Genomic DNA, 12660 nt, shown 5'->3' on the forward strand with positions numbered 1-12660 from the left:
ATAATAAGTGGGTAATAGTCATGTGATCTATTGATATTAAATAAAAAAAGCTAAAGTTCACAGTAACGAAATTGATTTTGAATAACAGTTTGCTTAAAATAACCCTAAAATGAAATCTATCTGGAGATTACAGCTTCCTTAATCTTAATATGGTCAAGGAGTCTTAAAATAAAATTAAATAGGCTCCTTAAGCTGTAATGTGATCCTAGAGTTCATAAAATTCAGCAGTAAATTCATGTCAATATGCCTTTGCAAAAAGCTGATACTGTGATATTATGAAAGCGAGACTTTCCAATTTGTGGCTGCTTGAGCTGCAGAACAAAAGTAATTTTCTCAATTCTGTCAGTCAATCGAGAACAAAGAATAAAGTCGACACTGTGGAGCTGCACTCTAATTGTCTTTCTTAAATATTGGTATTTATGTGAACTAATTATTGAAAATCTGAACTTTTGATGAGACGATCTCATCACTACTTATTTATTGACCAATCCCAAATCATAAAAATCGAAACAATGATTATCATAGATCTCTATATGATAAATCAGGTTCAGGTGAAGATAAGCTCAGAAACAATATAAATGTGCACTTTGCACCTGTCAGGAAAACCTGTGATAAACAAAACTAGCCATTGTTTAGGATTTGTAGTTTTCTACAAATGCTTAATTGTCACAGTGTGAGGCTATGTCAGCATGTCAAAACCTACCTGTGGTACTGCTGAAAATATGCAGCACAACAAAGTGTTTTAGTAGTCCAGAAAAAATACTTTTTGTTTTGGCCTTTGGAAGACTGAAAATTCACAAACTTTTAAATCTGATGCAAAGTAGAGTTTTAAATGTTCACTTCTGGGCAGAATAACACATTACTGTTAATCTTACAGATCCATTAAAACTGATTTTTAGTACAGTCTAGATATCTACTGTATCTTGTAAAAATCAATTTATTGATGCTGCAGGCTTTACATTTTCTCATCCAAGACAAAGTTATTAAGCCTTTTAAAAGATGGAAAGAACATTTTGCAGGAATTTCCAAAACCAGAACTTCAAAATACTTTGTTTAGGTTTTCTGTAATAGACTAACTCGAATTATGCCAAAATTATAGAGGGTAAGGAATGGTTTTAAAAATTGCCGCGAATAAAAATCTGGGAAAACGATGGCATGCATTTGTATTCAGCGACTACTACTAAAGTCCAGTGCAACAAAACTGTTTTCAGAAGTCACATAGTTAGCAAATCTTGTTTCTATTTTCATCTCTGTTTAAATTCAGCTGTGAAGGCCTCAGAGATTTGCTAGAGAACATCAGTGAAGCAACAGCATCGCAAAGGTCAAGAAACACAGCAAACTGGCTCACAGTTATACAAAGGTTAAAAATAGGATTAGAATATATAACTATATCCTGTGTTCTGGGCATCTCACAGAGCACTGTTCAGTCCATCATTCAAATCAGAAAGAGTATGGTATAAATGCAAATACAGCCACTAACAAGGTGACCAAGTAGGGCATTAGAAGCAGCCAATAGAGGCATAGTAACTATGGAGGAGCTCCAGAGACTCATAGCTTAAGTGGAAGATTTGGATGATCAGTCCTACACCAAAAACTAAATAAATTTCCATATTTATTTAGCCACAAATCATGCAGACAAATAGCATTTAGAATGAAGTGCTCTGGTGAAATGAAGCTCCAGTCGATGTTTTTGACTTACATGCAAAACATTCTGTTCAGAGGGTTATTAATTGATAGCGATGTCCCACACACAACTTGGAGTCGTAACATTAATGAAAACTGCTTACATGAGGTATCAATGAGTGAATGTACACCACAATTTTCATACTATTAGAATAAAATGCTTAAAATAATTTCTATTTCACAAGCACAATCTCCCTCACCGTGATCACTACTGAACTATCTCTTCCCATTTTCTATTTTTCCCCCATATATTTCGTCCTTTGTCCAGTTCCCTGTGGTGGAGTGTTAACTGAACGTCGTGGCACCATCCTCTCTCCCGGATACCCAGAGACATACTCAAATTATCTGAACTGTGCTTGGAAAATATCTGTTCCTGAAGGAGCTGGCATACAAGTAAGCGGTGTTTTTTTTTTTTTGCACTTAACAAAAAAATAGTTTAGGAAGAAGATTCTTTATTGACAAATAGGCTACATGTAGAGTATGTGCTGTTTTACACTTTTGTTAAGACTGTTTTTCTTTTCAGGTCCAGGTTGTGACCTTTGCCACGGAACATAACTGGGATTCACTGGACTTTTTTGATGGCGTGGATGGCAATGCTCCAAGGCTTGGGAGCTACTCGGGTAAATTTGATATAGCTAAATTTTAGTTGTCAGTTCCCACTTGAATTTCAATCAGATGTCACAAACCTCTAGCAGCAGACAGATGTGGTGATGACATTTGGCATGTCCTTTGAGAAGGCTGTCTAAAAATTCAAGAAGTCAAGAGAGAGAGACAGACAAAAAAATCCCTTTTCTCTCCCACAAGTCTGTCTTTGCGGCAGATATTTTCATTATACGAACCCCAGTTCAGTCAGGGATTTTACAAATGTAGTATTGCCACTGGGCATGCATTGATGAAAATTGTGCACTTGCCACATGGTAACCAACAAGAAGCAGGCTATCCCATCATTTTAGATGCTAAATCATACTATACAAGGGTCTGGTACAGCATAATAACTTCTGCTGCAATATCCATTTTAAGAGATGAGCTGTCAAACTTTTCAAGAGGTGAATATTTCATTTAGAACAAAGCTCTTTGAATAGTAAAATAGCTCTGTTGTACAGCTCCAACAAGGCAGAGCAGATGTGCAGAGTGAAAAGGATAAAGCATTATAGATTGACAGAAATCAGTTTTAGCCTGGCCTAAACCAATGAGCGTTATTGTCATCACACTGGATGTCAAAATCTGCTGGCAAAGTTACAGACGTGTAGATGGAAACAAAAAGATGTCCCTGAGATCAGTGATGCCAAATGTCCATACTTGTCGTAACTGAAAATGGTTTGGCATTTTGGGGTTTCAGGATTTTATTTAAAATGTTTTAAGGTCAAAACGAGGTGTGCTCAAATTAACTGGAAGGAAATGTGATGCTTACCAGAGATATGCTGGTGTTGGATTTTTTTAAAATGGTAACGTTGAACAAAAATGACATGAATTCACTTTATTATATCACTAAACTTTACAAACAAGAAACATTTACATGTTTTTGCTTCTGAAGCACAAGTCTAAAATGCATTAGAACGCTATTTAAAAGTCACACTACATTTAGATGTGCCACCTTTGTCAGTAAATAATTTGTGAAATGGGTGAGAAATAACTGAACAAAAAACTTAGATTACTGGAGTCCAGCTGAACAGTCGAATAGGTGGTACAATTATGGCAATACTTCATCGAAAAATTCACAAATCTTTAAGTGTAACCTTTCACAAACAGCAAAAGATATTAAGATGCTAATAACTTTCGCAAAGATATTATGGGTCTTGTGACCCATTTGCAATTTGATATTAACTAACATGTAACCTTCCCCTTTTGTAAATCTACTGTAGGCTATTTTTTGTTTTATTTTATTGACAGACATTGTGATACAGAAAACAAGTTACTACTGTGGACTTTTAAAACTTTGGTCCCACAGAATTTTTTTTTTTCATTTTTTTGCAAGAAAAGTTGCAACCAACCTACAAGTAGATCAATGATTTCAATTTAATTTTCGTGCAACATATAACTCCATAAGATTTTTCTCCATTGGACATTCTAGGGATAAACTTTTTGTTTGCTGTTCGATCTCTGAAATTGTGCTAATAATATACAATGTGCAAAACCCTTTTTGCTTTTGATTGAGTGTAAATGCATCCTTTTATTTTATAATGCAGGCACAACAATCCCCCAACTGCTGAACAGCACCTCCAACAACCTGTACTTAACCTTCCAGTCTGACATCAGTGTATCTGCTGCTGGTTTCCACTTGGAATACACAGGTATGAGAGATGACATGTCTGCTTGTTTGTCACTTTGTCTTTGTTCCCCTGCTGTATGTTGCAGCTGCTGCTCAGGGCTAAAACACAAAAGTGATGCTGCTGGTCTAGATGGCACAGAGAGTCGTTGATAGAAAAATTATGAGCTACAAAATAGAAGAGAGAGTATATTTTTTACCCTCTGTGTAATTTAATTTCCAGTTTTTGTGTTTGAGTTTTTTTTTCTCTTCCAGCCTGGCATTCTCCAGTGCTTTTGCTTTCAAATTCTTGCATGGCCTCAAGTTACTGGACTTACATCCCTTTTCATTTACGACCTGAATTTGCTCATCTCTCAGTGGGGTATTCACTCAAAGGCTTTTTTTTTCTCCAAAAGGAGCATTGTGTACTAACATTTAAAGTGTCTGGCTGGTCCCTGTGGAGTGACTCATTTACTGCATCCCCTCAAGTCACAAATTTGTGCAAATGAGAATAAGGGTAATTCTTAATAAAACAGTCCGCTGTTATTGACATACTAAGTGCTTTTCTTTCCCTCGTGCATTCCTCAGATGGATTTTAAATCAGTTTTTTTCTTTATCTGCTTCTGCAATTTGTGGTGCTATGAGCTTTTTTTATTCATAAGTTACTTTTAAAATTTGCCATTGTGATTTAAAATCCAACTACTAACAGTGATGTAAATAGACAGCAGTTCAAAAATCAGACCCAACTAAAAAGATAAGACTTACAGAAGTTTGTGGTGTTGAAATAACAAGTACCAGAAAGACATAATGGGACTATCCTCCTAACACTACTGCTCACACAACAGCTGATCTCTGTTCAGCTTAACAAATTTCACAAATTTACTGCTGGTGTGATGACACATCGTCACTGAATCTGCTCTCATTGTCGGTGAGAAAAGTCCCTCAGTGACACGCCACTGTTAAGGATAACTTCATCACCAGCATATTTCAATCTGTTCATCTTTGGTATTGCATGGGGATATTTGGTAGTAGGTGTCTACCTCTTCAATAGCTACATTTATCACTTAAAAAAGGCCTTTAGGTTTTGGATATTTTGTGACTGTGAGTTGATGCCGAAAGGAAGCACAGGGGAAGAGAGTTAATAAAGTAAGAGATTCGGGGTTTATTGAAAAAGTCAATATCAAAAGAAAACCTAATTAGAGAGGTTTCCATGCTGTTATAATCTTAATTACTAAAATGACAAAGAATATCTAACTGTGTCCCAGAGGGCATACTCTCCTGCATGTTTTAGTTGCGTCTCTGCTCCAGGACTCGTGATCCAAGTGATTTCACTAAACCGTCACCGCCAGCAGGTCCTGTTAATGACAACATCTAAAACATGATGCATAATTTACCTCGAGGATCAGGACTCTGGATCACTGATCTGACATGAACTAAACAATAATATTGTCTCACTAAATCACATGAGAAATGAAAAAAAATCAACCTTTGTGGTTTGGAAGGGACTTTTAAATGAAAGAAAAAAAACTTCTTTTGTTGAACTACCCACAGAAATAGTCTGTTGGGATTGATCTTTTAGAATTAGTTATTTGACAACTAAAATTAATCTTGCAACATATTTTTGTAAAATTTATTAAATTATTTAAAGACAGCAGCTAATTTAACGTGATTTCAATGAGTCAAAGACACGATTGTCAATATTTTTGATTATATATTTGATTATACAATATTTACATTCAAATGTTAGGAGTAACTTTTGCACACTTTTACCTGCTGTAGCTTTCAGTGACTGTCACCCATCTGACCTTGGCATTCTCTTGCACTCATGGAGAAATTTTGACATAAACCTGTATTCAACATTTATTAAGCTCTTTGAAGCTCACTGACATTCAGCTGCACTGAGCTGTCAGGCCCCACCACAGCGTTTTAATCACGTTAAGGTTTGGACTGTGATGGGACCATTGCATCAGTGTGATTCTTTACCTTTTTAGAAATTCTGTTTTAGATTTCCTCCTGCCCCTGGAATCATGACTCAGTCTCAGGTTTCTGACAGACAGTTAAAAACACTGTGGTGTTTGGTATTGGGTGTTTTAAGTAACTGATACTGATTCGCTGTGTTTTTGTCAAATATATTGCTGCACATTGGTTTGTTCTTTAAAGGTCATTGTTGCAAAAATCATGACATTTCTAAAGATTGACAAACTAAAGCAGTCCCTTTTTTGCTAAGAAAAATGTCTCTTCAAGCAGCTCTTTCAAAAGAACTTGTCTTTTGTCATTTTCCTATCATGCATTGTAAATAGTTAATCCTAGTAAATGAGACCAGTAAAGTGTAATTTGTGGGTTTTGAATTTTTTTCTGAACTTTGCTTTGTTGTGAGAAGTACTGAGACATCACTCTGATATTTACTGAGTTGTTTCCTTTTACATTATTTTATCACTGGCTGGGTTAAAAGGTTTTTACACACCCTACTTTTGAAACATTATAAAGCTCCAAATACTAAGCATAAAAGCAAGAATATGAAAATGACTACAGGGAATGGCTTAGACCCAACCAGGAGACCATCTGTTTAAAAATCCCCTTTGTGTAATTGCTGAATTCCAGTGAGGCCAGTCACAGAAACCATGTCTATTGCCCATTAGCACATCTTAGATGTAGAGCGTTTAAACCACCATTCCTAAGGCCCCCTTCACACCAGATTAGACCACCCCAGGTCTCCCGGACTTCCATGACTCTCTGAACATTGCTGAATCAAAGCAAATTTGTAACACCAAAAATAAACCAAAACATAAAAATGAAAAATAACACTTCAGTTTCAAGGCAATCTCAGCTCTTTGTGATCAGAAAGAAATGCATCTGCTCCTTTCTTGGACATGTTATTCATATGTCATAAATATGTCATAGATATGGCATAATTTATATTTTTATAATATGGAATGCTTTCCTGTATAAATGGAAAGTCTGTCTGACTCAATCATAGGTGTAAGGAGAAGGATTGGATGTGTGTTGGAGGAATCACCATCTGTATTTCTGTCATCTTATCAGAGGGAAAGGATGCAGGTCAGGGTGTTTTTCTTTCTTTTATTTGTTTGTTTTTATGGAGTTCTTCCAAGTTTGTCATCTTGCACAATAATTGTATCCTGAGGCTCTGGAGCTATGAAAGTGTTTTTAATAGCCTGTGTTGTGACAATTATAAAAGTATATCATAAACCTTATGAGCTACAACTCGCTTGCTTTCCTCCTCATCCTCTGCCTTTCTTATTTCTAAATATGATGCTAGACCTTTTTATTTCTACAACGTGACAAATATTTGTAGCATTTGCAAAAACAACTTGAAAAACTCCCAACCCCCTCCACTCCCAGAAGCTATTCAAGATGAGTTGTTGTGTAGTTTGATGGTGTCCATGCTTCTCTCTTGCCTTGGAGCCCTACTTTGCAGAGTTGGTTCGTCCAGGCTTCTTTATGACGCACTTGGCATCATCATAGGCTGCCACCTCAATATTAAACCACTTCAAACTCCATGTTGAAATTTTGAGCATGCTGAGTTTCTGATTCATCCCAAAATATATCTCCAGTACCCTAACAGAACCTGTTCATTGTAATAGCAGCTCAAATTGTGTTTTAAATATATTTAATTTGAGTTATATTTGCCTCCATGTTTATGAACATTCAGTCTGTCATAACATTTGCTTATGCACAAGCAATAATTTTCTTTCCTCAGCATAAAAGCTGTTTTTGCAAAGTCTTTGCTTTCTCATGTACCTGGTAGATCTTCTGAGCTTTGAGTTGTTATTTTTATATTTTGCAACCCCCTCCAGCTACTTATTTTCAATGCTAAACAGTTCTTATTATCTTCCCTGGTACGATGCATTTTTAGCAGTTAATGAAAGTGTTAGATTTATGTAGGCTTAATAATTTTGTGAAAGCGAAAACAAGAACAAAGTGAAAACAAAAACAGATAAACTCATTCTTTATGGCGCACTCTCCTTTGGCTCGGCGGCAGTTTTTGTGACACACATGGTTCAGAATTAATTAGCTAAATACAGTTGGCAAGCCTTCCTGTTTAAATACCAATTGTGTTTAACAAGGACGGGACTCGGTCCAAACAGGGCAGCTTATGCAGAGACACGTCAACTTTCTGACAGCAGGGAGTCTGTTCCTGCAAAAAATCTAACGGTATTTGCCAAAGGATACACCTCGTTTCACTGGAACTTTTGCCATATGTCAGTGGACACTTGTTCCTAACTTAAACAGCGGTTTAAATGGTTCTCCTGCAGTTAAATGCCAAATTACGAAAACGAGTGCTGGAAGGGAAGTGCTTTACTGCAGCCGGGGCTTTGTTAAAAGCCTCCAGACAATGTGAGAAGGTCTTACAGAATTCCTTAGTTGATTTCTAATAAACGGAACACATTTAGATTCAGTGTTTCATTATTTAAAGCACAGAAAGAAAATCCCAACCTTATCTTGGAAACACATTTCACTGTTGCGTGTGCTGTTGGAGTAAAACATACAGCGCTGCTTTATGAAACAGTTTGCCTCTTTTACAGTGCAGTGCAAAACGGACCACTGTCTGTTCTGTGCAGTGTGGACATATGGTAATTACATTGAACTGTTTAATTTATAGCAGCTTTGTACTTTAATGTTACACTTGCTTCTTGGCTGCCTCATACTAGGACAGCAATTTCACAGTTTTGTGAATTGCAAAACCAAATCTCCTTGATAATGTGTAATATTCTTATGTGAATCCTAAGTTGAAAGAATCCTCATTGGTCATTTGCAGCGGCTCTTCTTTTACCGAATTATTGCATGGGGATGCTTTCATGGACCTCCATGCTCTGTGCCCCTTTAGGTTACCATCACCTCCCACACAAATATTCTAACTTCCCCTCGGTGTTGAGTGGAGTCATCACTTGTACTATTTTCCGCTCTGATGAGTTACCTTTCTGTGCTGAATATTGTATGGCTATATTTCCTCCCGTGTTTACAGACATCCATCCACCTACTTGTTTGGACTTGTTGACACTCTGAGTGGGTTTGAATGAGTGTACAATCATGTGTATTTTAACGTCCTTCAATGGTATGTTCATCTATTGCTTGTTCCTGCAAACAGAACAATAGAACAATGTTATTCCCGTTTTACTAACAAAATTTAGTCCAGTTTTCATTTGTCATCATATTTTCTTCTATTTTTGGAATAAATTAAAAACTTTCATGCATTAGTAATAAAATGTTGACAGTTACAATAATGTTTTGGTTGCAGAACTCTTTCTTTGCAAATGCAATAAAGTCCAACAGCTTATGGGACATTATGAGCTACAAAATTAAACCAAATAACCAAATACCTGATTTATGGCTGTACAAGATGGATTTTAAGCTCCGGTTTCGCTTTTTTTTTTTTTTTTTTGTCATATATAGATATACATCAAGATGCCCTAGTGGACTATATCACAAGATATTTGTTTTTTCTGATGCATCTGATCAAAATCAATAGCAGCTACGTCCAAGTTAATATTTGAGATAAGAAAAGCCATGATTATTAAACAATTCAATAAATTATTGCTAGGACTGAGATGTCGTTATATGAGCGTTTCTGTCATAATCCATCACTGTGTGTATAAAAGAGATGAATATATTCAATAGCGCTGCAATTAAGCAGAATTTAAATGTGATATGTGTTATGTTTATTTTATTAACAAACATACAATTATAAAAGTTACAATTTTCAACTGTTTTTGCTGTTTTAACTTAGAGGCTGGAGTGGTTATTGTTGCTGAAGCAACCTGTCTATGAATTACCTGCAGAATGTAGACCAATACCTTAACTCCAAGATATTGTAATCCTACTCCATAATATTTAGACTTCGAATGAATTAAAGTTGTGTAAAAATATTCAGCATTTTTATCTCCTTTTGCATATTTGACATATCTTTATAATAAACAGTCCTCAAGAGTTGATGTTCTTCACTTAGTCACAGCTACAGTACCAAAGAGTGTTTTTGTTGGTATGTATTGTTCATTCAGTGATGGAAAAAGATCCCTTTCCTTCCTATTTTGGTCACTAACTAATTTCTTTGTGCATCTCTACTGTGAGGCTATTTTAATAAAATATGAGTCATTCAAATGGAAATAGAATTACCAATGTAGTAATAATGAAACAAAATGCTAAAAAGTGATCTCATCTGAAGCATTATAATGTTGCTGTTCTAAAAAGGTTGAATGTAAATCTAAATTTCTGCTTCTCTGTCTGTGCAACAGCAAAATTAGGTTTAAATTACCTAAAATGGCCTACACTTATGTGACCTAAATCATAGCCGTTGGTTTTAAGCCAAAAGAACACTTAATAAGTCATTTCTGTACCTGGGAAGTGACACTGTAATCATTTTGTTCAAATCCAGCTTAATGCTTCTGTCAAGCATTACTTTAGAGATCTCTTTGTAATTCTCTCTGATTGCACAGATCACAGTCGACTGGACTTTGTGATTACATGCACAAAGAACGGTTTTATACTTTTCTCTGGTTTCCAAATGGTTCCACTGCTGTAATGAAACGGATCAAGAAACGAGGCTTAATTGTTGCTCAATTATAAGTACATTTGATTCTAATGAACCTTGTTGTCTCCATAGATAGAAACAGATTAGTTACACCCTAAATATTTCAGTGACATTTACAATGGACATAGATGATCAACTTTCTGTTTAATTTATGTTGTCATATGTTATGCAGAAGAATGATTGCTGTCCACACTTGTGTGTTGTGACTCTGTCATAAGCAATAGGTTTGGATTCGTGCCCAGAGCCGGCGTCTCCCAGTAACGGCCAAAAAGTTGGGGATCGCTACACTGTGGGTGACATGGTCTCCTTCCAGTGTGACCAAGGCTTTTCTTTGCAGGTAGGTGAAATCATTCATTCAGATTGTTGTTTCTTTGATATATGGTGGATGAATTATATAAAGTAGCAATTTCAAAAGATAGCCCCCAAGGATGAGTCACTTAAGGCAGTGCTCTGGAAAACATCCATGTTTGTTTAGAAATGTGGATGCACAAGTAACTGTCCTTTAATTTGCTGTATGCATGCAACCTTATTTCTAATGCCCTACTTTGCTTTTATGTTTTCTTGCCAGAATGTCAGAGTTTAATGGGTGAATTAATGTGTTTAGTGTGTTGACTTTTTCCCATCCTATACTGTCTTTTTTAGTAGAAGGTATAGTAGAAACGTTTTGAGCCGTGGAACTGTCCAAGGCCACAGGCAATGGATTGTGAGAGCAGTCGCCTCACTAATCCCACACAGATTTTTCTCTTCCTGGCTCGGGCATTCACCTTATTTCACATTCCCTCTGGACCAGCCAGCAACTTCTTATACACATCTTCAGGCTGAGTGTCTGAACTAGACATAGACTTGAGGCCATTCTTGAAAATGGAGCACAACAATAGCTAAATCTTTTGAGGTGGATGGTGATGTTTTAAAAGAATGCATCGATACTTTGGAGGAAAAAAAAAAATCTGGTATGATACTGGTGTTATTATTTAATGTAAGAACACTTTCTTTGCTGGAAAATGTACCATATAAATGTGTTTAAAACAAGAAAATTTAATTGGTGAACAGTAAACCTGAGTAGGTTTTCTATTTGGATGGGCTATTTCACAATTTTTCACAGATAAAGCTGCCTCTCTTACATTTTAGTGAACAACTATCCAACATGTCTTTTATTTTCATTTGACATGGCATAAATATCTTAATTTCACTGAATTTTGGGGGATATTTGGACAAAGAAACTGGCACCAACATCAAAACTTGAATAAGCTATATATACACCATTTTGGCACCAATACTAGGGAAATCTACTTCTGTATTACAGCAATGATACTTTATATTGTTAATAAATCTTATGCTAAACCAAAATAATACAAACCTGCCTGCCACAGTTCATGAAAAACTGAAACACAGTGATTTAAGTTTAAAAATGCAACCATATATATATATATAAATACAAATTCAAAATCATGCTTAGGATTACTTAGGACTCTCTACTGTGTCCTTTTTTGTATTACTGCATACATTTTTGAAAGTAGTTTCTAAATGGTTTTTGTTTCATTGAACAGGGTAATGCATATGTTACTTGCATGCCTGGCCCCGTCAGGAGGTGGAATTACCCCGTACCTCTGTGTATAGGTAATGTTTCCTTCTATATATTATTATGCACATGATTTTAACGAATTTATAATGTGGGTTTTCAGAATCAAAGAGACCCTGATTCACATTTTTCCACTCATTGTTTCTTGCTCGCTCATTAACATTTAACTCATTCCTCCTTCCATAAGTAATGAAACAGTAAATCAATGTCCTTAAAAAAAACCAGTGGGCTTTTTTGTACAAAACCATGCAGCGGTGTCATTGTTAGGGATGATGTTTGTGTGCTGTTGATTTAGAGGGTAGATGCTCTGCTTTCCACATGAGTTGAGAATCAATAGAACTTTGCTTGAATTCTGATCTCCCCGTTGAGACTCTGTTGTCGCCCTGACACTTCCTTTGATGTGAGCTGCCACCATGATGGAGTTTAAAGATTACCAAGGCAGCACTGTATATTCTCTTTTAACACCCCAGTGTTTCTGCCCACCACTGTACATGTACTCTACCAAAGGCTGAAACCACTGACTTAACTACAACCAGCTCATATACTGTGTTCCTCGTGTAAATATTCCCTGCCTCTTGTCTTCAGAGTTAAGCGAAGTCATAAATC

General features: G+C 36.1%; 1 protein-coding gene across 2 annotated transcripts in view; it reads left to right on the top strand.

Annotated features, from left to right (window-relative positions):
* The window catches only part of LOC129367504 (CUB and sushi domain-containing protein 3-like), a 230972-nt gene that overhangs the window by 134594 nt on the left and 83718 nt on the right, over positions 1–12660 (top strand). For both annotated transcript variants that reach the window (XM_055042010.1, XM_055042011.1), the window contains exons 35-39: positions 1952–2076; positions 2207–2303; positions 3870–3974; positions 10694–10812; positions 12023–12092. In XM_055042010.1, coding sequence (XP_054897985.1) covers positions 1952–2076; positions 2207–2303; positions 3870–3974; positions 10694–10812; positions 12023–12092 — 516 coding nt within the window. The remainder of the gene's footprint in view (positions 1–1951; positions 2077–2206; positions 2304–3869; positions 3975–10693; positions 10813–12022; positions 12093–12660) is intronic.

The sequence above is a fragment of the Poeciliopsis prolifica genome, unplaced genomic scaffold, assembly GCF_027474105.1.
Source record: "Poeciliopsis prolifica strain line A6 unplaced genomic scaffold, Auburn_PproV2 SCAFFOLD017, whole genome shotgun sequence".
Lineage (NCBI taxonomy): Eukaryota > Metazoa > Chordata > Actinopteri > Cyprinodontiformes > Poeciliidae > Poeciliopsis > Poeciliopsis prolifica.